This window comes from Mercenaria mercenaria, chromosome 2, assembly GCF_021730395.1.
Source record: "Mercenaria mercenaria strain notata chromosome 2, MADL_Memer_1, whole genome shotgun sequence".
NCBI classification, from domain to species: Eukaryota; Metazoa; Mollusca; class Bivalvia; order Venerida; family Veneridae; genus Mercenaria; species Mercenaria mercenaria.
The window spans coordinates 31,955,008-31,978,738 of record NC_069362.1 but is presented as its reverse complement, the minus strand read 5'-3'; the positions used below and the strand labels follow the sequence as shown (position 1 = coordinate 31,978,738).

Below are 23,731 nucleotides of genomic sequence, written 5' to 3'. Positions count from 1 at the left end.
TAATGGATGTTCACCAAACTTGATGAGAAAAAATCGTCTTCAGGTAAGCGACTTAGTCCAGTTTGGGCTCTTGTCTGCAATTATTGCAATAAATTTTTTTCTTTAAATTACGGGCCTCCACAAAGCCATGGATCATGAAATCTTGCATATTAGTTTGACAAGTATTTATAAACATTGTTAGTCAACCAGATTTACACCCATTCATAATGCCAAATCAAGATATTCCACAAACTGGTGCAGCCAATGGAAATGCTTCTGTCACTACCACACCCTCGAAGCCTTCAGCAGCAATCAAGGGGGGCAATTCAAACAAATTTCATGAAGGTTCTATATAAATACCTCCCTTCTCATCGCTTCAGCAGTTGAAAAAATTGCTGAAAACAGGTCTGTATTAACCTTATTTCTACTGCCTGTACTATTTTCTTACATGGCAATTTTGGTTACTTTATGATCAAACGGGATAACACTTTTCAAAGGTTTCTTAAGAAGAATTCCTCTGGGAAAAATTACACACCTGTAACATACTGTGTATGCTACTTAGAGTATTAGATTAAGTATCAACAAGGATTTAAACATTTAACCAGGAGTGTCTATGAACATAGAAGGCTTATGAGGATCAGGATGAAATTTCTCAAGTCTTTGTTTTGAACATATATCACATTATCTCAAAATGGGTTGAGCAGGTGTCACACTGGCTCAAAACGTTTAAGAGGCACTTTTAGTCAGATTTGGTATATAGTAACAGAATTAGAATTTCACATAATTATGAAAAGCCTCATTTTAGGTGCAATAAATTATATGAAGTTTTAAGATTTTTTTTAAAACAGTTTGAAATTGAAGCAAACGGCAAACTTAAAATGTAGATGACAGAGTGATCCAGCTGATATTTTGTCCTTAAAAAGGGGGTTTGAACATTTCCAGAAATGGGGTTTTGGACAATATAAACTGAGGCATGGTAGATTTATTAGTCGCAAAGATATTTCTTCATGAAATTTGGTGCATGGATAGACGACACATGCAGACAGTATAGAGAATATGCATATTCTTGTATGCTGTTGCTTTCATAACTGATGTGGTTGCTATGGCAACGAGCCAAAGTGAGATCCTACAAAAGTACACAAGATTTTTTTCTGAAACTTGTTGTATAAAGATAGAAGACAATATTGATAACATGCATGTTATTTTCTGGGTTTACTTATGGATCCATTTGTCCACCTGTCTGTTCATTAATCATTCACAAATGGTGGATTCTGCATTAACTTTAGAAGTACAAGAGATTTTTTTTATTAAACCTGGAACATAGGTAAAAAGCAACACTGAGAATTTACACATTATTTTATTTCATCCTTATTTCAATCATTTGTACATCAGTCTGTCCATTCGTCAGTCTCAAAGGATAGACCCTGCACTCGTACAAGATTTTTTATGAAACATGGTCTATAGATGATGGGTTATTTTGAAAATATATAGTTCATTCAGTTAAGTTTCAGTGTAGATAGATGTGGTTTTCTTGGAAGCAAATAGGAAATATGTCACTTCACTGGGCAAGATCTTTTCATGATCTGACTATTCTCCCCTGTTATTGTGGTTACCACATTATTAGAATTATGTACCGTTTTTCAGTTTTTATAACAGTAATGTTACCAAGTGCATGATTTTCAAAAAATCTACTGCTATCTGACTATTTGAAAGATCTTGCAAATTCAGCATAAAATAACGTGGTACCATTGTGAGACAACAAGTGTGAGATACGATTATCTCATATTTAAAATTTTGTCTTCCATTTGGAATACTTGTCTCATAGATTGGAAAAAAAGTCATATGTGTTTTCGATATTTTCCTTGTTTTCAGTTTGACCTAATATTATTCAAATGAACAATATATGAATTTTAGTGACGTATCCGCTGGATTTAACAAAGACTAGGTTACAGATTCAAGGGGAGATAAATGTGTCTGGAACTACTGTTTCTCACTCAAATAGAGGCATGTTGAAAATATTACATGGAATTGGTAAGTCGATAAAAAGATTTTATTGGTACAGTTTCTTTGTTTATGCACTATGTATGTGGTGGTATTTAACCTATAGATTTGCTTTAGGATTAAGGTGATTTTATTGTGATGTTTTTTGCTTGTCATGAAAAATGATAAGTCTTCAAGTTTTAGTACTCAGTTTTGTACTGGTGTTAAAAGTCCAGTTATTCTGTTACATTGATAAAGTTTCACAGTAAAAAAAACAAGTGTTCTCTCAAAAAACTGTATATATTACAGTTAGTCATGGTTCAGCAACTAATTTTTGTACATTTGTTAGTCACATGTAAGTAACGATTTCATACATTGTAAATCATAGGTTGGGAACAAACTTTTCATACATTTCTTATTCATTGTATTTCAAACATTATAGGTCAGTTATAAGTATTCATATACTTGTTAGTAAATAGACTCAGTCAATAACTATTTCATACATTTGTAAGTCATAGGTTAGTAAGTATTTCATGCATTTGTAAATCATAGGTCATATGTTGTTTGTCATAGGTCAGTACAGTTTGTAACTTAACTGTCCCATATATTTCTTACTCGTAGATCGCTAATTATATCATACATTTGTCCATCATAGGTCAGTAACTTTTAATTCCATGCATTTGTTAGTCATAGGTCAGTAACTATTTCATACATTACTAATCATTTTGAATTTACAGTTACAGAGGAGGGATTTTTCAAACTATGGCAGGGTGTTCCACCAGCTCTATACAGACATATAGGTAAGTATAACAGTTTTATATCTAGTTTTTGAAGACAGCATTCACAGTTAATATAATTATTCAAGTTATTTAATACATCTTTATTAAAGTCATACTACCTAGCTGTCCACAATCATTTGAAAGTTTTTAGTGCACACATTACCTGCTTAAGCTTGCTAAATTTCTAGAATGGACTGGTCCTTCATTCAATTTTTCAATTCCATTTATTATTCGAAGGGGTGTTCACTGAAAATTTACTGGCTGAATAGCGAACAGTGCAGACCAAGATCAGCCTGCACATCTGTCGCAAAGGCAAAATTACTTGCCGCCAGCATCCCTATTTCCTTTCCTATAAAACAAGGAAGGCTGAAAGTATGAATGTTATTCTACAATCATGATAAAACCATTATTTTTACATAACGGTATATTGGCTCTTCCATAAATTGACTGTTCGTCTTTACTTGTGCTCAGATGAGTACAACACAATACAGGCAAGTTTGTTTGGTGGATATTGGCTCTTCCATAAATTGACTGTTCGTCTTTACTTGTGCTCAGATGAGTAAACACAATACAGGCAAGTTTGTTTGGTGGATAATTGATGATATAATTCCTGTACATTCAAAGTCTAAACAGTAATTTTATTCAGCAAATAAAATCACTCTTTTGGATGAAAAATGCTTGAATATTTCATAAAATATAGAGATGAGGAATTGAGACAGCATTGGGTAAATTATGTTGACAACTCTGGCACTGTATTTATGTATGATATAGTACAAAAACTTGTATTGTTTCAGTGTACACTGGCTGTAGAATGAATATCTATGAGGTACTCAGAGACAGAGTGTTCAAAAAGAATAAAGATGGAACTTTCTCATTGTGGTAAGATTTAAACAAATTTTTTATATACAATAATGAGGTAAAAGCACTGTACAAACCTCGTGGCACTGTACAAACTTCGTTGCACTGTACAAACTTCGTGGCACTGTACAAACCTCGTGGCTCAGTACAAACCTCGTGGCACTGTACAAACCTCGTGGCTCTGTACAAACCTCGTGGCACTGTACAAACCTCATGACACTGTACAAATCTCATGGCACTGTACAAACGACAAGGCACAAACGACAAGGCACTGTACAAACCTCTCGGCTCTACAAACCCTGTGGCAGTGTACAAACCTCATAGCACTGTACAAACCTCACTGGCTTTTAAAGACATACATAAAGGAAATATAAAACAGCCATGGGGGCACCACCTAGAAATATCAATTCCATGAAATGAAGGCAACTGGGAGAATAACCTAGTTTATAGATGCACACAGTCACTAATTTCATCGTGATGAACCAGATAGTATAAGGAAACCTTCTCCCCATGTGGTTGTGTTAGCTCAAATACAAAAAAATTGTAGGTGTAAACCGTCTAGGACAAAGAAACAGTGGGAATATTCTGTAGGACAATATTTGTCTCTTTCAGGACTGTACTGGATAATTTTGTTTCTATGAAGGGGTTGTCATTTTATGCTAGGCAGTTGTGTTTTGTAAAGCAATACATGTTATGTATAGTAGTTACAATATCTCTTGCTTGTTAGTAAAAGAAGAAATGCTGTGCTATTGCGTTTCGTAAAAGTAATATTAAAAGATCGGTGTGATATTTTATTTCAGGATATGAAGATGATACATCGAGTGTGATAATTTTTCAGGCAAAGTGGAGTTTTGACCGTGTTATTGTGTATGAGGTAAGGTAAAGCTGGAAACTTGTGTTTTATTTTCAGGAAAGGTGTAATAGTGGGATCAACAGCTGGGGCACTGGGACAATTTATTGCTAGCCCTACTGACCTTATCAAAGTAAATATGCAGATGGAAGGTCGTCGGAGACTGGAGGGTCATCCACCAAGGTAGTATTTTCACTTGGTCATTTTATATTTTAAGCTTGTCTGATTTTTTAAAAAATCTACGAGGTATTGTCGTCACTTGATCATTGGCGTTCGCATCAGCATTGGTTAAAATTTTTAAGGTCCACCTTTTCTCAATAACTGTAAGAGCTACAGCTTTGAAACTTTGCACACTTGTTTGTCAACATTAGGCGACTATGTAGGCCAAGAACCATAACTCTGATATGCATTTTGTCAAAATTATGGCCCTCTTCGAAAATTTTAGTTCCTTGGTTAAGGTTTCGATGGAGGCCTTGAGAAACAAAAATCAAACAACACCAAATCATAGAAAGAAAGAGTTGTTTAAACATGAAATTGAACAGCATGTAAAACATGTATATTACTTTACGAAACAAGTGTCAGTATATGATATAACATTGAATTCCGGAAAAGGGCTGCCTAAAGGGGCTCCACTTCCAGACAGTTAAACGCCTTTAAAAACTCCCCATTTTCAAAGAACAGTTACACATTTTTGTTTTGAGGGCATTTGCAATAGCGTGCGAGTGGTGAATTTCACGTAACAAGGTGGAACATAGTTTTCAGCAATTGTTTATCATTTTTTCTTTACAAATGCATTCATTTTCAAAGGGAGACAACTTTTTCTCAAAGTTTTACTTAAAATAATCGGAAAAAGTTGTTTCCCTTTGAAAATGAATGCCATTTGTACTTAAAATAATTTCAGGAACGTTGTCTCCCTTTGTAATGAATGCCATTTGTAAAGAAATAAAGATAAACAATTGTTTGAAAACTGTGTTCCCACCTTGTTATGCAAATTTCACCACTCGCACGCTATTGCAAATGCATCAAAACGAACATGTTTTAATGTTCTTTGAAAATGGTGAGTTTTTAAAGGCGTTTAACTGTCCGGAAGTGGAGCCCCTTTAGGCAGCCCTTTCCGGAAATTTCCCAATGTTTATATCGTATACTGACACTTGTTTCGTAAAGTAATATACATGTTTTACTGCTTTTTCATTTTTCATGTCAAAAAACTTTCTTTCTATGATTTGGTGTTTGTTTGATTTTTGTTTCTCAAGGCCCCCATCGAAACCTTAAAATTTTTGTTTAGGTCCACCTTTTTTGCTTAGAAAAGTTGAGTTTGATTAAAAAATTTTGTTTAGGTTCACCTTTTCTCAGAAACTATAAGAGCTACAGCTTTGAAGCTTTGCACACTTGTTTATCTTTATTAGATGACTATGTAGGCTAAGAACCATAACACTAACCTGCATTTTGTCAGAATTATGGCCCTATTTGTACTTAGAAATTCTGAACAAAAACTCCTTTCTTACATACTGACAAGCACTCGCAGATGAGCGATGACACCCGGAGGTGATGGTCTTGTTTCTTATTCAGTTGCTATCACTTGGTATTTATTAGCTACCTTTTCCTTTTAGCTCAGTAGGTAAGAGCGTTGGTCTACGGATCTCGGGGTCGCGAGTTTGGTCCCTTTGGGGGGGGGTATGTTCTGCTGACTATTTGATAAGACATTGTGTCTGAAATCTTTGTTTCCCTTCTGATTCATGTGGGGAAAATTGGCAGTTAATGGGAGAACAGGTTTACTGGTACGAAATCGGAATACTGGTTAGGTTAATGCACCGTTACATGACGAAATACTTTGAAAAAACGGGTTTAAACCAAAACACAAACAAACAAACAACAAAACCTTTTCTTTTGATCTTTTTAAAGTGTTAATTTCTATCTTTAAAACTTGATTTTGATACATTTACTGACTTATTTTGTATCTTGTTTACACATACTTTTTGTAATAACTTTATTGTCCAGAAAAAAGCTTGACTGTTTGAAGAATAGTCCGAGCTATTGAACGCCCTGGCGTCGGGTCGCATCCCTTCGTTAAGTTTTGATGCAAGAAGTGTAGTTCATTTAAATTATTTCTCCCTTTTGGGCTAAGAAACCTGGTTAAAGTTTGCCTGCAAGTACCTCTCAAACTAATGCAGATATTGATTGAACTCACATGTGCTTTCGGGTTATAAATAGGTGATATCATTGTTCCATAACTCTGACATGTATTTTCGCCAAATTATGCCCCCTTTGGGACTTAACAAAATCCTGATTAAAGTTTTGCATGCAACTACTATCTCAAAAACTATGCAATATGATGAAATTAACGTTCTTGGAGTTATGAAATTAGGTATAGCATCAAGTTCATAATTGACATGTATTTTGCGAAATTATGTCCCCTTTTATCATAAAAGCTTCTGTTTTGAAGTCTGCATGCACGTTACTATCTCCAAAACAAATGCAGATTCTGGATTAAAGACCTAGGGTATTTAACTTAGTGTTATTCCCGCTTTCTGTACACAATTCAAAGTTAAGCTTGGCTGTGTTCGGACAGTCTGTTAATTCATGTGATTTTTAAGTAATCATTGGAAAGTAATTGAATCTGAATTTACAGTGCCCAAATATCAAATTATTTTAACTGGTAGAACTAAAAAAGGAAAGATTTAGTTAAGCATGACATTAAAGAAATTGTTTATTTACTGTGGTCAAAGGATCTTATAACAACAGATTTTATTTTCTTTGTATTAAGCACTTGTGAAACACTGCTATGGGTTTGTTAGTGACGTTATATCGGTTAAACTTGACAAACAAATTCTCCGTTATTGGTGGACGGATAGCTCGGGTTTGCAATGGGTTCCAATCCTGAGGTCGGGGTGATCCCGGCAGTATCGGGAATTTTCAGGAACGCTTTTCGTGTTTCCACCACTGAGTGTATGGTCAGGACCCGGGGAATCTTGCGGGTTTTCAGTGTTAACTGGGCACGTTAAGACCAGGCTGTTATTCGAAACGAGGGTTTAGGCTAAGTTAGCCGGATAAGCCTGTATCTGATTTCTGGTCTCTCTGTCTGGGGCTTTGTCTCATCTGTCCTTGGTCGTCGGGTTATGTCTGTACTGTAGGATGATTTGGCCTGTGTGGTGCATTTGAACTATGTAAGCGCCCTTTTGCGCTATATAAATTGGTATATTTAATGTACAACGCCGTGAATATACTATGTGTAAAATTGGCGTTTTAATAAATAAGCAGTTTCAGTTTTTTAATTATGTTAGAGATGACGCATGAAAACACTGGTGACAGCAAGCAACTTTCGAGTTGTTTACAGCTCGTTTTGCAAATCGAGGAGGCATTTTGAAATCTGTTTGTAATGATGAAGTGACGTATTTTAAAATGATGTTTTGTGTAAAAAAACTTACATGTGTATGCTAATTTTATTTTTCAATATGTTATTTTCAAAACTGACAAGTTTAAAGTTATTTTTTGTTATCATTTATATGGATCACCCTGTATATCTGTGTTTTTAGACTGTTAAACTTTAAAATGTTTGAAACTGAATGAAAATAAACAGTAAATTGGTGTCAGTTGTAGCGAGAAACAGGCTGACAATATAAAGTGTATTGGTCTGTTGAAGTTAGAATTTGGTTAGTGAAAAGCCAGGAATATTATTTGTCTTTGTTAGTCTCAACCCCAAGTATTATCAGAAGTACTTCATGTAGAACGTATATATTTCAGAGTTCACAATGTTGCCCATGCTTTTCGTTTCAATTTTTCACAGATTTAGTGTACGTGGTTGTGGGGGGATGGGTGCAAATGTTCAGAGAGCTGTTTGTCACATGGGAGGTAGTTCTGTTAACCTTTTTTGCCCCGGCATCTACTGATGTGGGAGGATTAGTGTTTTCCTGTCTGTCCCTAGTCGTCGTCTGTACGAGGTTAACAAATGGACTTTTTGTCTAGCTCATACCCCTTCTTGAATGGCTTGATACTATGCAGATTAACCTGTGACCATCCTTCTTCAGTCACCTGACTCGTTTGATTGACTTGATCGTTTTGAACTTGGGTTGCTTTTATTGACAAGAATGCCACGGGGGCATCAAGCGTTTATTGAACGAGCTCCTTGTTGATTTTCCTTTTTTGACATGCGACCAGATTGAGGCTGACCTGGTTTGCCTTTTGTATTAGTCATACATTTCAGTGAACTGAGTTGAATATAATGGTTGCTGCCAATTAATTGATGGACAGTCATTTTAGAATTTTAAACGGGTAATGATAAGGAAAAGGGTCACTGTGATAATCATTTATTTTTCATTTTGGGATAAAGTTCTTTTGTTTCCCATTTTTGGTTGATTTCAAATTTCAAAGATAAATTTTGGAAATTCTGTATTCTTTGGTATTAAATTTTATGGATTTTTGCAACAGAAAGCTAAAAATTTGTGCCCACCGATATTCAGTATGATTTCACTCATTCTGGCCTTCAAAAATTATAGTCTTTTTTAAACAGAAATAGGCAAAACTTTCTTGCGATTTTTATGTTTAAATTAAAGTACGTTGTTTTGCAAAGTATTTTTATTATCTTGACTCTGGGACTCTCTTGTTCAGAAATAATGGTCTCGGGAGAAGACCTTGAGGGGGATGGAGACCCGTCTAAAAAATTTTTTTTTGTCACTGAGCAGAAATGCTGGTTGGGCTATTGTGATTTCACCATCCACCTGACCCTTTTGTCCAATCCACCATTTTTTCAACAGATTTCTCTGAACCATTTGGTGGAGTTGATAAACTTGGCCTGGATGTTCTTGCATGGTCTTCCCTTTCCCAAAATTGTTCAAAACAGTTCCTTTTTTAATTGCACTGGGTGCAGAGGTAAAATAGAAATATTCAAAACATCTCCTCCTATTTCGCTAGTCAAATTTTTAAAAAGAAATATTTACACAAATGGTCAGTGTGTGACCCTCTGCCAAAATTGTTCAGATTATTCCGATTCGTCATTTTTCTTTATGCAGTCCAGCTTTGTTCGCTCAAACTCATATAACTCATACACCACCATTCACTCGAATTCATCATCTGGTCCCGGCAAAATTCCTGTCTAATAAAAATTGTTCAATAACTCAAACAAATTTTGTCAGTCCAGAAGAGTCTGAGTTAACAAAGTTCAACTGTATGTATATAGCAGAAACTTTAAAAATCTTATTGTATTAAAATGCAGAACCGATTTTAAAATAATTTCATAGAAATGGTCCTTGTGTGACCCTCTACCAGGATTGTTAAAATTCTGATTTGTCAAAAACATGGCAGCAGAGGCATGGTCACTTTTCCTGTTGTATATATGGAAAAAATTTAAAAGCCTTCTTGCAGAAAGCAGGCTCAGCTTTTGAAATAATTGTAGTAGGGGGAAACTTGAAAATCTTGTTAGAACTGCTGGTCTGATTTTTAAATTTGTGTGTAGTGGAATATAAAAATCTGTTTTATATTAAGAAATAATTTATAGTTTAACACTTTTATGCCGATGGGCGGTTATACGTTGGGCAATTTAAATTTTAGAGGGCACAGCCCAATGAAATTATTTGTATGGTATTACGCCGAGTTTAAAAGTGTTAAAACACCTTTTTCTATACATTATTTCTATTCTGATATGTCTTAATCTAAAAAAGTGATAAAAACCGTAGCGCTCTTTCTTGGTTGAACTAAAAACGTGTGTTCACACCACGTTAAATGACCTCATTTTAGCGTAAGGGTGTTTTTAAAAAAATATTAGAATGTCCTTGTGTCCCCTCTCAACACACACACATTACCTGCCCTTATCTATTTAATAAAAACTTTAATAAAAACTTAAAATATTCTTGTCAGAAAACATTGACACTGTTCTAAAATAAAAAGTCATGCTATCTGAATTGTTCTTGGAGCATTTTTGGACACATGTTTAGCCTGAAAAAAAAACAACAGTCAACTGGAATGATCGATTATGACTAAAGATTTAATGTTTAAAGGTTCAAGCTCCACTCCTGGCAGTAGTTACAGGCTCACTTGGACTTGAAGTAGAAAACTAAATCTATTGCCTCAAAAGTGCAAAATTTGATAAGCCTACCCGTATTTGTGATATTGCTTACTGGTATACAAATTGAGGAATTTTGTGAGGGTTGTTATGTGCCAGACCTCTCAGCTGAAGGGAACGTCTCAGTCTGTCTATTTATATGATATTATAACAGAACAAATAACTATATTCAGGAGATTTTATGGGATATGGCTTTAGGGCATTAAGAAAGTGTAGTGAGCCAGTGAAGGGGATTTTGTGTGTTTTCAGATTTTGGGGACATGATACTGTGAAGGGATTATTTGTTAAACAAATCATCTTACCTGATAATGGGTTGTTCTGGATTTCAAGGTTAAGTTGGAGTGTGTTTTAAAAAAGGTTAAAAAGTTGGAAAAATATCCTTAACACAGATTATACTCATCATCAACTTTTAAGATTGCCATTGTATTCCTTTCGATATTGATATCATTGTTCCTGACAGCATATAAAAAGTACTGAAGCATTCCTAGTTTTGAAAGCTTGTTATTTTTTATATTCCTGTGACTCTATAGCCTTGTAAATGTATCAAAATAAGAGCCTTGCATAAATATATTATATTAAAATCTATAATTGTGTTTTTAATATGGTGCTTTATGACTTGTTCTGGTATCTTTAGCTGAATTTCTTTGAGCTATTGTCGTCACCCTTTCGTCAGCGTCTGTGTTGTAAAAGTTAAGCTTGTGAGCATGTTTCTCAAAAGTTACCAAACAGAATGTAGTCAAACTTTCAGCAGGACAAGATACTTAATTCTAGCTTTCTTTTTATCAAAATTCTGTCCAATTTTGACTAAATGATTTGTGGAAGTATTTATGTAAGCAGTTTCTCAATTTTAGTATTTAGTATTAGGCTGAATGCTTTCAAAACTCCACACACGTCATTAGCATCATGGTATGACCTCACAGGGCAAGCATCATAACTTTGGTTCACATTTTGCCAAACATATTCTCTCTAGCTCCCAGTGATGAGCATCACAAGAGCTATTGCTATACCACAGTGCCGGCATGTATAATGCCATCTTAATGATTCTCTGCCAACTCATATCTCAGTTATTTCTTATTATAAATGAATGAAACTTTATTCACTACTTCACCAAAATGGTACCAACTGCATGAGACATAACCAAACCTGGTTGCCACTTTACTTGAAAAGTCGGGAAAAAAGATGTTTTTCAGGTCAGTGAAAATTTTTTTAGGAAATCTTGAAATGTTCAATGAAAAGGGGAACTTTAGAAAAGTCAGGGGAAAGGAAATTCGGGTTGATGTTAAAATGCAATCTGACTAAATACTTATCTTCTAAACGAAGATAGAGAAGACCCATTCACATTGTCTTCTGTTATTTTGGATTTTCAATATTTTCTATTTTTTTTCGCAAATCTATTTTTGTTTGAAACCCCAAACAGACAACTTGTTCGAAGTCAAAGAGTAAGAAAAATTTGTAGTTAACCAGGGCACGACCAGGACCTCTCGCTTACAGAGAAGTGCCACCCACTGAGCTAACCGGCTATTTGACATCTTTCGACATTAAAATTGTAGATATAAAAAACCCAAAGGGTTTTTAAAGCTTGCAGAATGTTGTAAGTTGTTTTGATTGGCTAGCGAAGGGTCGTCAGAAAGAGCTTCAGTAGCTATTGTCAGATTTATGTGTAGCGTAATAGGAGTGTACTTTGTCAGAAATTGGGTTTTAAAATGGTCGTGGCATGGCGTCTTCAAGCAGTATTTATAAGTATTTCCAAACACATTTGGTGTAATGTGTATAAACTAATTTAAAGTGTTTGATTCAATTTCATTTTTATGTTAACTTTGGAATTTTGAAAATGAAAGGCTTTTCAACCTTGCCTCCAGAGAAAACTGTCTTATATTATCCAAAATAAATTTAAAAGGGTAGATTGGACAGCTGTAGGGGAAGAGGAGGCCGAAAAAATATGGTGGCATTATGGTATTGTTCAGTGAAAAGTACGGGTTTAGTAGGGAAAAGTCAGGGAAATTTTATTTTCTCAACTAAATGGATACCTGATAACTCTTTTATCACTTGATGAAATATGTTATTTTATGCCCCAGCTCTACTGTGCGGGAGGCCAATTTGTGATTGTTCTGTCGTCCGTTGTCCGTCCGTCGTACGAGTTAACAATGGGCCGTTTGTTATTTTGGTTTTCTTTTTTTATGGGCCATCTCTTGGTTTTTAAACCCAAAGGGGACGTTTCTCTAGATCAATACCGCTTACAGAATGAATTTATATTAAAACAGATGTAACTGTGACATTCCTCATCTTTAAAATTTACTGACATCAGTTTGACCCTTTACTCTTTTGGACTTTGGTTGCTTATATGGGTCATTCTTGGTTAAACAAATGGGCGTTTCTCTAGCATCAAAACTGCTTACAAGATGAATTGTACTAATCAGATGTAACCTGTGACATTCCTCATCTTCAAACATCGCCTTTAAATCAGTTTGACCTTGACTCGTTTTGGACTTAGGTTGCCTTTTTATAGGGCAAGGATGCCAGTTAACTAAAGGGACCATTTCGTCTGATCAATACCCTTACAAGAAAGATTTGTAACTAATACAGATGTAACCCGGACCATTTTCCCCATTTTCAACTCACTGATATCAGTTTGACTTTACTCGTTTTGGACTTTTGGTTGCTTTGTATCGACAAGGATGCACCGGGGCATTTAAGCGTTTTTTTTGAACGCAAACTCCCTTTTTTTGTACTTAGGATGTTGGACCTCAGTGGAACTTCTAAGATGATTGTTATGGTTAGTAGATGACCCTATTGTGGGGGCAGTAGGTAAAGGTCAAGGTACAGTGGCTTTGAGACTGAAAACAGTTTCTGTCCAGTAACTAAAGAAGGTTATGGCCTGCAGTCATCAAACTTCATAGGGTGATTGTCTGTGGACAGTAGATATCTCCTGTTGTTTAAAGTTAGCAGGTCAGAGGTCAAGGTCAAGCAGTCCTGAGACTGAAAATTGTTCCCACTCAAGAACTAAAGAACCTTTGGCCCATTTAAACAGACTTATGGTTGATAACCAGTTTGGGCCCGGTATTTAAATATATAAAAAAATTTTCATGCCCAGTTGGCTGAGACAAGTCATCATGGAGGCATATGTGTTTTACAAACATGTCTTATTATGTCTTCATTGGTTTTAACCAGATTTTACCAATTTTAAGTCTTGCACCTGTAAAAGTATACTAGTATCTGATATTTTTGACTCTGAATTACCAGGCTTAAAGTTACCTGTTCACTCATTTTTGTTTTAAAAAAATTCTCTCAGAATTGGATAAAATGCAAGTACTGTGAAAGTGAACAGTGATACAATTTTATTGACATAAAACTATAGGGTATCCTCATAAATAACCAGATTTATTGTGCAGAAAAATGTATATCTTTGTAATGCTTTTGAAATATTGGAGAAAATCAATTCACGAAAAACATGTAATAAATTTATTTAATTGTTTGTTAAAGTGCCTGCGCTGGCGTGGTGGCAGCTATTATGTGTACGCCGGCTGATGTTGTCAAAACTCGAGTCATGAATCAACCAATCAAAGATGGAAGGTTTGTTAACCACAGAAAAAACTTGTGGTGGATGTTTCTATGAATATATTCTATTTTTTTTTTGTTTCTTAACTCTTTGTAATTCAAAAGGATTTATTTTGTTTCTAGTACACATGTGTTGCATGAAATGAATGAAAGGGTGTATTCAAATTAACAGCTATACAGAAAACTTAAACCATAAAAAGAAACGGAAAATACTTGTTATTGAAGAGATTAAATCGTTGATATAAAATAGGATATAATTTAAAGCTTAACGTAGCGGTCTGATTTCATTAATAATTAAAGCAGTTATCACTTCAAATTTCTCCCCAAAAATTTACTCGGTATCAAAAACTATGAAACTGCTTTTTCCCAAATTGAGGGTGTTCAGAAACCCTTTAAATTTTGTAGTTAAAAATTGTTCCCTATGTTGTTTAGTGTTTTATATTTTGTATTGCGAGGTTTGTGTGTTTACATGGATCTATCGATGTTTAATCAAAAACTGAGGGCAAGAAGGCTTCTTTGCTTGTACATGGTTTTCCGACTACTGTCGAAGGGGAGTAATAGATGTATTTCTTTATGTCAAGATATGCAGGGATGTTTAGTGTTGGGTGTGAATGAAAATTCTTTCTTTAAAACATGACTGTTGCAGTTTTATACTTTTATGTTAAAGCATAGGTGTAATAAATATCTATATGTGAGAGAAGGGTCTACTGAAATTAGTCCAATAAAGGTTCAGTTGCGTGCTAACTGTAAAAGCCCGCCCGCTTAGAACAATAGGGAGAGCCCAGGTCTACGGATCATTGAGTCATAAGTTCGACCCACGGGTGGTGCGTATGTTCTCCATGACGATTTGATAGTAGACATTGTGTCTGAAATCATTCATCCTCCACCTCTGATTCATGTGGGGAAGTTGGCAGTTACATGCTGAGATCAGGTTTGTACTGGTACAGAATCGAGGAACACTGGTTGGGTTAACAACGAAAAAATATAAAAAAACGCTAACTGTAAATCTACATGTTATATGATATAGAATTTTACAAGTTCATTTTTAGATATGGCTGAATTATGTGAAAATTGTGATGTTGTGAATTTTGACGGAAAGTCGGTGGTTCTACCTAGGTGTCCGCCTTTGCCTACAATAAAGCCTGGGGGCACCTTGCAATTTCCTGTACCAGTTAAAAGCTGGAAAGTTGCAATTTTACCTAAAATTGTGTTGTTATGACTTAAAACTCAACAAAACAAACATGCAGCTAAAGTGAGAATATATAAATTTTATATGTCTCTTTACAGGCCCCCTGGTCACTAACTTTCTGGATTACATATGAAGAGCTGAGAAAATTCACTGGTCAATCATCATTCTAGATCATCGTCTTAGTTGTGATATTAACCCTTACTGTGCTAAATTTTTATAATGAACTTGTCCATCTTCCAATTTGGACAGCACCATTAACTGTTAAAAGGGGTGCTTACCAAATTGATACTGACTGGATAGCGAACAGTGCAGATCATGTTCAGACTGCATGGATATGCAGGCTGATCATGATCTACACTGGTCACAAAGGCAGAACCAATCGTGTCCAGCATGATAAGGATTAACAAACTATGTGTGTGTACTTTGACGTTTTCCCCATTTTGTGTTTCTAAATCACAAAGTCTCAGTAAACCAGAGTACGAGATATATTCTATGCTGAACATTATTTTGGAATATATTTTCATGACGGTTTTGTGATAATGATATTTATTCTTGTAATTCTGCAAAATATACGCTACATATATTTTGCTTTTTAATTGGACAGAAGAAACTAGTATTTTGCTTTAGTGGAGATGAATGGAGACAGAAATAATGAGCAGTGTTCAATCACTGTGGGTTTTATATAAACTGTAACGCGTCATCTTAATGTTTTACATCTTGTTAATAAATGTATGAATTAAAGACAATGTTCTGATGTCAGATAGGTAGTGGAGTAAGGTCAAGTGGTTAAGGTGCGGACTAACCTAAGGGTCATTTGTTCGAGCACCTCTGGGGTCAAAAACGCATCTCCTGACACAAGTACTGGTTTTTCCAGGAAACAGACTTTAGTGTATTCAAATAAACTTGAAGCTTTCATCACAAGTGGGCTTAAATAAATTAGTATAGACTAAACTAAGTATGTAGTGTATTGCTCATAGTGCAGTTACTAAGGTGATTATGCATGTAGGAGGTTATGCCTTAATATAGTATTACCCATTAAAGGTGGATAATCAGATCTTGGCCATGTAACGGATTTGATCAAAACTTTAGCATCTGATCATTTACACTCATTTATGTTCACTTAACACTTGATACAAATTAGATTTTCTCTGGAGGTATTTTTAAAATTTCATTTTCCTATCCTGGTTGCCCAGCCAAGATCATAAGTATAAATTTGATAAACATACTTTGCCTAAATAAATGTATAAATATTAGACATATTGTAATATATTTGTAAAATATTTGCATTAAAAATTATGTATTTAGATGGAATTCATTAGAAACGCAAGTTTGAAAAATTATTATTACCTCCCTTTGCCTGTCTTGGTTGCGCAACCAAGATAGATTGGAAATAAATTAATTCAGAAGCTACACACAGCTTTTAAACTTGCATTTTGGTTCAGATTGTTCAATAGTTGATATGTCTATCAAATGCAAATGTAAAACTAGACATTGTATCGAAATAAAAAGAAATATCCAGCTTTTTATATACTTTCATATTAAAGGGGAGTAATTACAAAATTTTATAAAAATAATAAAATATACATTTCAGATAGGAATCTAACTCTATGTAATCGGTCTTTTTGTTCCTTAAATAATTCTCTACCAGAATATACAAAAAGTAAAAAATGTCATTAAATGTTGTTTAAATGTGATTGACCACCTTTAAAACCGTGGATAAAACTTCTCATTCGAATGAATTGTCTACAATATTGCCTTCCAGTTTGTTTATTGGTATAAAATATAAAAACTGTCTATTATTTTGATAAAAAATATTGTTAATGATAGCTTCACATGTCATAAAAGTTCTGTCCAATTTACGTAATTGAGGTTTTTTTTTGTTTACAAAATGCACTTACGTTTATATTTCTAAAACTTACAGCTGTAGCAATAAATCTAATGCACAACATATGTTTTTTTCTATATGAATTTTCTAACCTGACATTTTGAAAAATTTAAAACCATCCTATTCTATGTTGAAGGAAAAAATGGCCTGAACATGCAGAACAAGGTTAAAAAATATACTCATTCAGCATTTAGAAAGGGTCCAAAAAGGAAAAATAAAATGTTCTGAAATAGATGTAGATTTTTGTGTCATGTGTATTATGTATGTTGATAAGATATTGTATAAACATTAACTGAGCCGTGCCATGGGAAAACCAACATAGTGGGTTTGCGACCAGCATGGATCCAGACCAGCCTGCGCATGCGCGCAGTCTGGTCAGGATCCATGCTGTTCGCTAATAGTTTCTCCAACTCCAATAGGCTTTAAAAGCGAACAGCATGGAGCCTGACCAGACTGCGCGGATGCGCAGGCTGGTCTGGATCCATGCTGGTCGCATACCCACTATGTCGGTTTTCTCATGGCACGGCTCAACTTTCCATTTGATTGTATGTGCTGAATTCAGAGGCTCATCTATGTTCTTTCAGTGTTATGTTTTGTAGCTCATGTAAATGTTGACATATTTCCTTCAAGTAGACTGATTGTCATTGTCATCTCCACATATACTTAATTATGTCTCCCCTTACTGGGGGAGACATATTGTTTTTGCCCTGTCCGTCCGTTAGTCCGTCCATCCGTCCGTCACACTTCGTTTCCGATCAATAACTGGAGAACCATTCGACTTAGAGTCTTCAAACTTCATATGCTGGTAGGGCTTATTGAGTAGATGATCCCCATTGATTTTGGGGTCAATAGGTCAAAGGTCAAGGTCACAGGAGCTCGAAGATGAAAAAATGTTTTCGATCAATAACTCGAGAACCACTTTACCTAGATTCTTCAAACTTCATTTCCTGGTAGGGCTTATTGAGTAGATGATCCCTGTTGATTTTGGGGTCACTGGGTCAAAGGTCAAGGTCACAAGGGGAGACATGCGCTTTTCTTCAAAAGCATCTTCTAGTTACCATTTATTGTTTAGTGTTGTGAAAGTATCTCACTGTATGAATTATATGCAATTCATAGTGCTTTCAACTATTCCTCATACCTAAAGACCATCCATAGAAGATTTCTTGACTGTATCTTGAAACCTTAATTGAGCCGCACCATGAAAAAATCAACATAGTGGGTTTGCGACCAGCATGGATCCAGACCAGCCTGCGCATCCGTGCAGTCTGGTCAGGATCCATGCTGTTCGCTAACAGTTTCTCTAATTACAATAGGCTTTGAAAGCGAACAGCATGGGTCCTGACCAGACTGCGCGGATGCCCATGCTGGTCTGGATCCATGCTGGTCGCAAACCCACTGTTGGTTTTCCCATGGCACGGCTCAATTTAGTTTGAGCAGTTGTTGTTAAGAAAAGTTTGCACTTTTTGGTACCCGTGTAATCCTGAGCTAAATTTACTCCGATTTCAATTGAACCATTGTTTCATATAAGCAATGGTATACTTGGTGGCAGCTGTCGGTGTTGATTAATTAAGATCAGTTAATGAAGTTCATGTTTTAGTGATTTGTTTTAGAGGTTCATTGTAAAAGTAACCTTTAGTAATTCTTTATGATGAACTAACTGTTCTATTATACATTTACCTGTATTGATATCTTGTGTCTAAATGGTGTTGTATGACATTCCTTCAGACTGATTGTGAAGTACATACAGCTATACTTCCTTGATAAGTACCTGAAGCGATACTTCCTTGATAAGTACATACTTCCCTGTTAAGTACATTTAGTGATACTTCCTCGGTAATGAAATATATTGATATTTTCTTGCTAAGTACATATAGCGGTTCTTCCTTGTTATGTACTGATATTTCTGCAGTAATTAGATATTACAATACTTCCTCGCTAAGTACACATAGCGATATTTCATCGTTTGGTACTTATTGGTACATTTCATTGTTTAGAACATGAAGAGATGCTTCATTGTTGAGTACATACAGTGATACTTCATCATTCTGTAATGATAATTCATACCACAACTACTGTAATGGTAGTTTAGGATAGTGAAAGTTGAGATTTATGTCATTGTTATATTAAAACTGTTGCTTGTATTCCTATATCTTCTGTGTAAAGAGAGTGATTTGTCAGTTGAGTTTTGTCAACATTGTTAATCCTTTCTATATTTTCTTCAAAGTGAAATATGTATTTTTTTGACGTTTTTACTCTCTCAGACAAATTTTTATTGAATTTTGTTATAAGGAGAAATGTGTATAGCAAGGCACTTGGTTAATTATATAGCTGTATATGTTTTACTGCAGAGTTACCTTTGTTAAATGGAGGCAGGTCCAAAGCAAAAATATATGTATTTTCCCAATTCTCAACTTAAAAGTTAATTTCTAGTGCTTTGATCTGTTTTACAACAGTTTTGCTACTTTGAAAGCTTTTATGTTTGTTTAGGTAAGAATACAGTTACTGTTGAACAAATATAAAAAAGCTACCCCACATTTCCAAATATTGTGTCAAAAAATGATTTATATATATGAGCCGTGCCATGGGAAAACCAACATAGTGGCTTTGCGACCAGCATGGATCCAGACCAGCCTGCGCATCCGTGCAGTCTGGTCAGGCTCCATGCTGTTCGCTTTTAAAGCGTATTGGAATTGGAGAAACTGTTAGCGAACAGCATGGATCCTGACCAGACTGCGCGGATGCGCAGGCTGGTCTGGATCCATGCTGGTCGCAAAACCACTATGTTGGTTTTCCCATGGCATGGCTCATATGTTGTTGACATTTCCAAAATAATAAAAAAGTCTGGTAACTTGGTGACATAGTCACAGGTACATACAGCAATATATTTTGCGCAATCTTTTATCTCTTGTGTTGAGATATAATTATATTTCTCTATAATGTGTTCAACTGTTTGTTCTAACATGGCTTGGTTCGTTTGTTAAAGAAGAAAATCAAGCATTGTATATTCTGTGATAGACAATGGAGTTGATGTGCAAAATATTTCCACAAGCCATCAGGTTCATTATGATGAATGAACGTAGATAAGCATATATTTTTATCAGAGCGTTAGAATGAAATAGTAAGGTTTTCTTGTAGTTTATTGTCTGATATGCCACAGTTTATTGTTTAAATGCTTAGAAATATAACTAATTACCTGAGCTCTGCAGCGTTGTATATGAGATGATAAATCATGCAAACGTCTTGATTATTTTATGAATGTATATACAATAGTTTTAAAGCATGTGTTCTAACTCTAACCAGAATTACCAATGATGTTATTTATTTTAGAATGTTGGGCATAGATACATGATGAAGTCATGATTAGGTTGCTTTGTGTTCCTTATTACTAGTCGTGATGAAGTGCTGCTAGTGAATCAAGTTTTATGATGTGCTACCTGTAGGAAATTGTTTAACAGAAGTATACATGATTGTTTTCAAAGCTAAAACTTGTTTTGGAAACATCAGTGGAGCTTTGTCACATGTGTTTCAGTTTTAATGTTATTGTATATGTATATCATATTGACTATTTGTAACTTGCTCTGTATGTTACATTGAATTTAATTTACCATGTATTTCATATCATATTAAACAAGTTTTTGTATAGGTAATAACATGTGTTTAAATGCTGTTAGACTATGTAAAAGTATTGTTAGTTTGTAGATCTCATACTATCTGATAATGAAATTGAATTTGGAATAAAGTAACGTTTGAAAATTTCTTTATTTACTTTTTGCAACCATTGTGGTGTATTCTTACTACTTGAGGTTATTTTTCAGAAAATGAAACCTTGCAGTAAGATTAAGTAAGTGGGTCAAATATTAGATTTGCAGAGAAAAACATTATTGAATTTGTCATTTACGTTGAATGGCATTTTTGTTGCAAAAGATGTTGTTCATCTGACCAAATTTCAGAGGCACTGTGTAGTTGTTCTGTATATGTCTGAAACAAAAAATTAGTTTACAATGTTTAGTGGGTTAGATCATAGACTTTAATTATGAATTATGAGAACCCTTTTCACCATGCCATTTCTTAAACAACGTTCATGGTATACTAGGATTTTACATATCTATAGTTTTTAGCTCACTGGAACCAAAGGTTCCACTTCAGTTCTGGGTGAGCTATTAGTGTGGGGTGGATGGTCCAAGGTCCATCTTCCACATTTTTAGCTCGACTATTCAAAGAATAGTCTAGCTATTCTACTCACCCTGGCGTCGGCGTCGGCGTCACACCTTGGTTAAGTTTTTGCATGCAAGTACATACAGCCATCAATTAAAGGCATATAGCTTTGAAACTTATTTTTTCTTTTTCTAGGTCAATTACCAACCTCTCTGGGTCAAGTCCCATAACTCTGACATGTATTTTGAGCAAATTATGCCCCCTTTTGGACTTAGAAAATTTTGGTTAAAGTTTTACATGCAACTTACTATCTCCAAATCTAATGCAGATATTGATTTGAAACTTCACATGTGTCTTCGGGGTTATAAAACTAGTTGATAGCGGCAAGTCCCATAACTCTGACTTTCATTTTGGCCAAATTATGCCCCCTTTTGGACTTACAAAATTCTGGTTAAAGTTTTGCGTGCAAGTACATACAGCTATTACTAAAAGGCATATAGATTTGAAACTTATTTTTTCTTTTTCTAGATCAATTACCAACCTCACTGGGTCAAGACCAATAACTCTGACATGTATTTTGAGCAAATTATGCCCCCTTTTAGACTTAGAAAATTTTGGTTAAAGTTTTACATGCAAGTTTCTATCTCCAAAACTAATGCAGATATTGATTTGAAACTTCACATGTGTCTTCGTGGTTATAAATCTAGTTGATAGCAGCAAGTCCCATAACTCTGACCTTCATTTTGGCCAAATTATGCCCACTTTTGGACTAAGAAAATTCTGGTTAAAGTTTTGCGTGCAAGTACATACAGCTATTTCTAAAAGGCATATAGATTTGAAACTTATTTTTTCTTTTTCTAGATCAATTACCAACCTCACTGGGTCAAGTCCCATAACTCTGACATGTTTTTTGAGCAAATTATGACCCCTTTTGGACTTAGAAAATTTTGGTTAAAGTTTTACATGCAAGTTATTATCTCCAAAACCAATGCAGATATTGATTTGAAACTTCACATGTGTCTTGGGGGTTATAAATCTAGTTGATAGCAGCAAGACCCATATCTCTGACCTTCATTTTGGCCAAATTATGTCCCCTTTTGGACTTAGCAAATTCTGGTTAAAGTTTTGCGTGCAAGTACATACAGCTATTACTAAAAGGCATATAGATTTGAAACTTATTTTTTCTTTTTCTAGATCAATTACCAACCTCACTGGATCAAGTCCCATAACTCTGGCATGTATTTTGGGCAAATTATGACCCCTTTTGGACTTTGAAAATTCTGGTTAAAGTTTTACATGCAAGTTTCTATCTCCAAAACTAATGCAGATATTGAATTGAAACTTCACATGTGCCTTCGGGGTTATAAAACTAGTTGATAGCAGCAAGTCCCATAACTGATATGCATTTTGGTCAAATTATTCCCCCTTTTGAACTTAAAACTCTTTTGATATTTAACCTTTTTGGGTAATGTTTTCCTGCTTCTGGGACAATATTTCGAATAGTCGAGCTTGGCTGTCTTACGGACAGCTCTTGTTAGCTCACCAGTCACAAAGTGACAAAGTGAGCTTTTGTGATCGCTCGTCGTCTGTCCGTCAGTAAACTATTGCTTGTGACCACTCTAGAGGTCACATTTTTCATGGGATCTTTATGAAAGTTGGTCTGAATGTTCATCTTGATGATATCTAGGTCATATTCGAAACTGGGTCACATGCGGTCCAAAACCAGGTCAGTAGGTCTAAAAATAGAAAAACCTTGTGACCTCCCTAGAGGCCATATTTTTTAATGGATCTTCATGAAAATTGGTCAGAATGTTCATCTTGATGATATCTAGGTCAAGTTTGAAACTGGGTCATGTGCAGTCCAAAACTAGGTCAGTAGGTCTAAAAATAGAAAATCCTTGTGACCTCCCTAGAGGCCATATTTTTCAATGGATCTTCATGAAAATTGGTCAGAATGTTCATCTTGATGATATGTAGGTCAAGTTTGAAACTGGGTCACGTGTGGTCAAAATCTAGGTCAGTAGGTCTAAAAATAGAGAAACCTTGTGACCTCTCTAGAGGCAATATTTTTCATGGGATCTGTATGAAAGTTGGTCAGAATGTTCATCTTGATGATATCTAGGTCAAGTTCGAAACTGGGTCATGTGCCATCAAAAACTAGGTCATTAGATCTAAAAATAGAAAAACCTTTTGACCTCTTTAGAGGCCATATTTTTCAATGGATCTCATGAAAATTGGTCAGAATGTTCACCTTGATATCTAGGTCAAGTTCGAAACTGGGTCATGTGCGGTCAAAAACTAGGTCTAAAGATAGAAAAACCTTGTGACCTCTCTAGAGGCCATACTTTATGAAAATTGGTCTTTAACAACTTCTTCTCATAAGTACTGCTTGATGGATATTATCAGACTTGGTCTATAGCATCATTATATGGTCCTCCCTCAAATT

At 35.1% G+C, this 23,731-nt stretch overlaps 1 protein-coding gene across 1 annotated transcript; it reads left to right on the top strand.

Annotated features, from left to right (window-relative positions):
* The first annotated feature begins 1,872 nt into the window (after positions 1-1,872).
* On the top strand, positions 1,873-20,887 carry LOC123563647 (mitochondrial uncoupling protein 4-like). Its single transcript, XM_053525107.1, has 7 exons — positions 1,873-2,010; positions 2,697-2,759; positions 3,533-3,617; positions 4,507-4,629; positions 8,188-8,235; positions 13,982-14,111; positions 15,344-20,887. Exons 1-7 carry the CDS (start codon positions 1,986-1,988, stop codon positions 15,413-15,415), a joined length of 546 nt encoding a protein of 181 aa, XP_053381082.1. The 5' UTR covers positions 1,873-1,985; the 3' UTR covers positions 15,416-20,887.
* Positions 20,888-23,731: the final 2,844 nt, after the last annotated feature.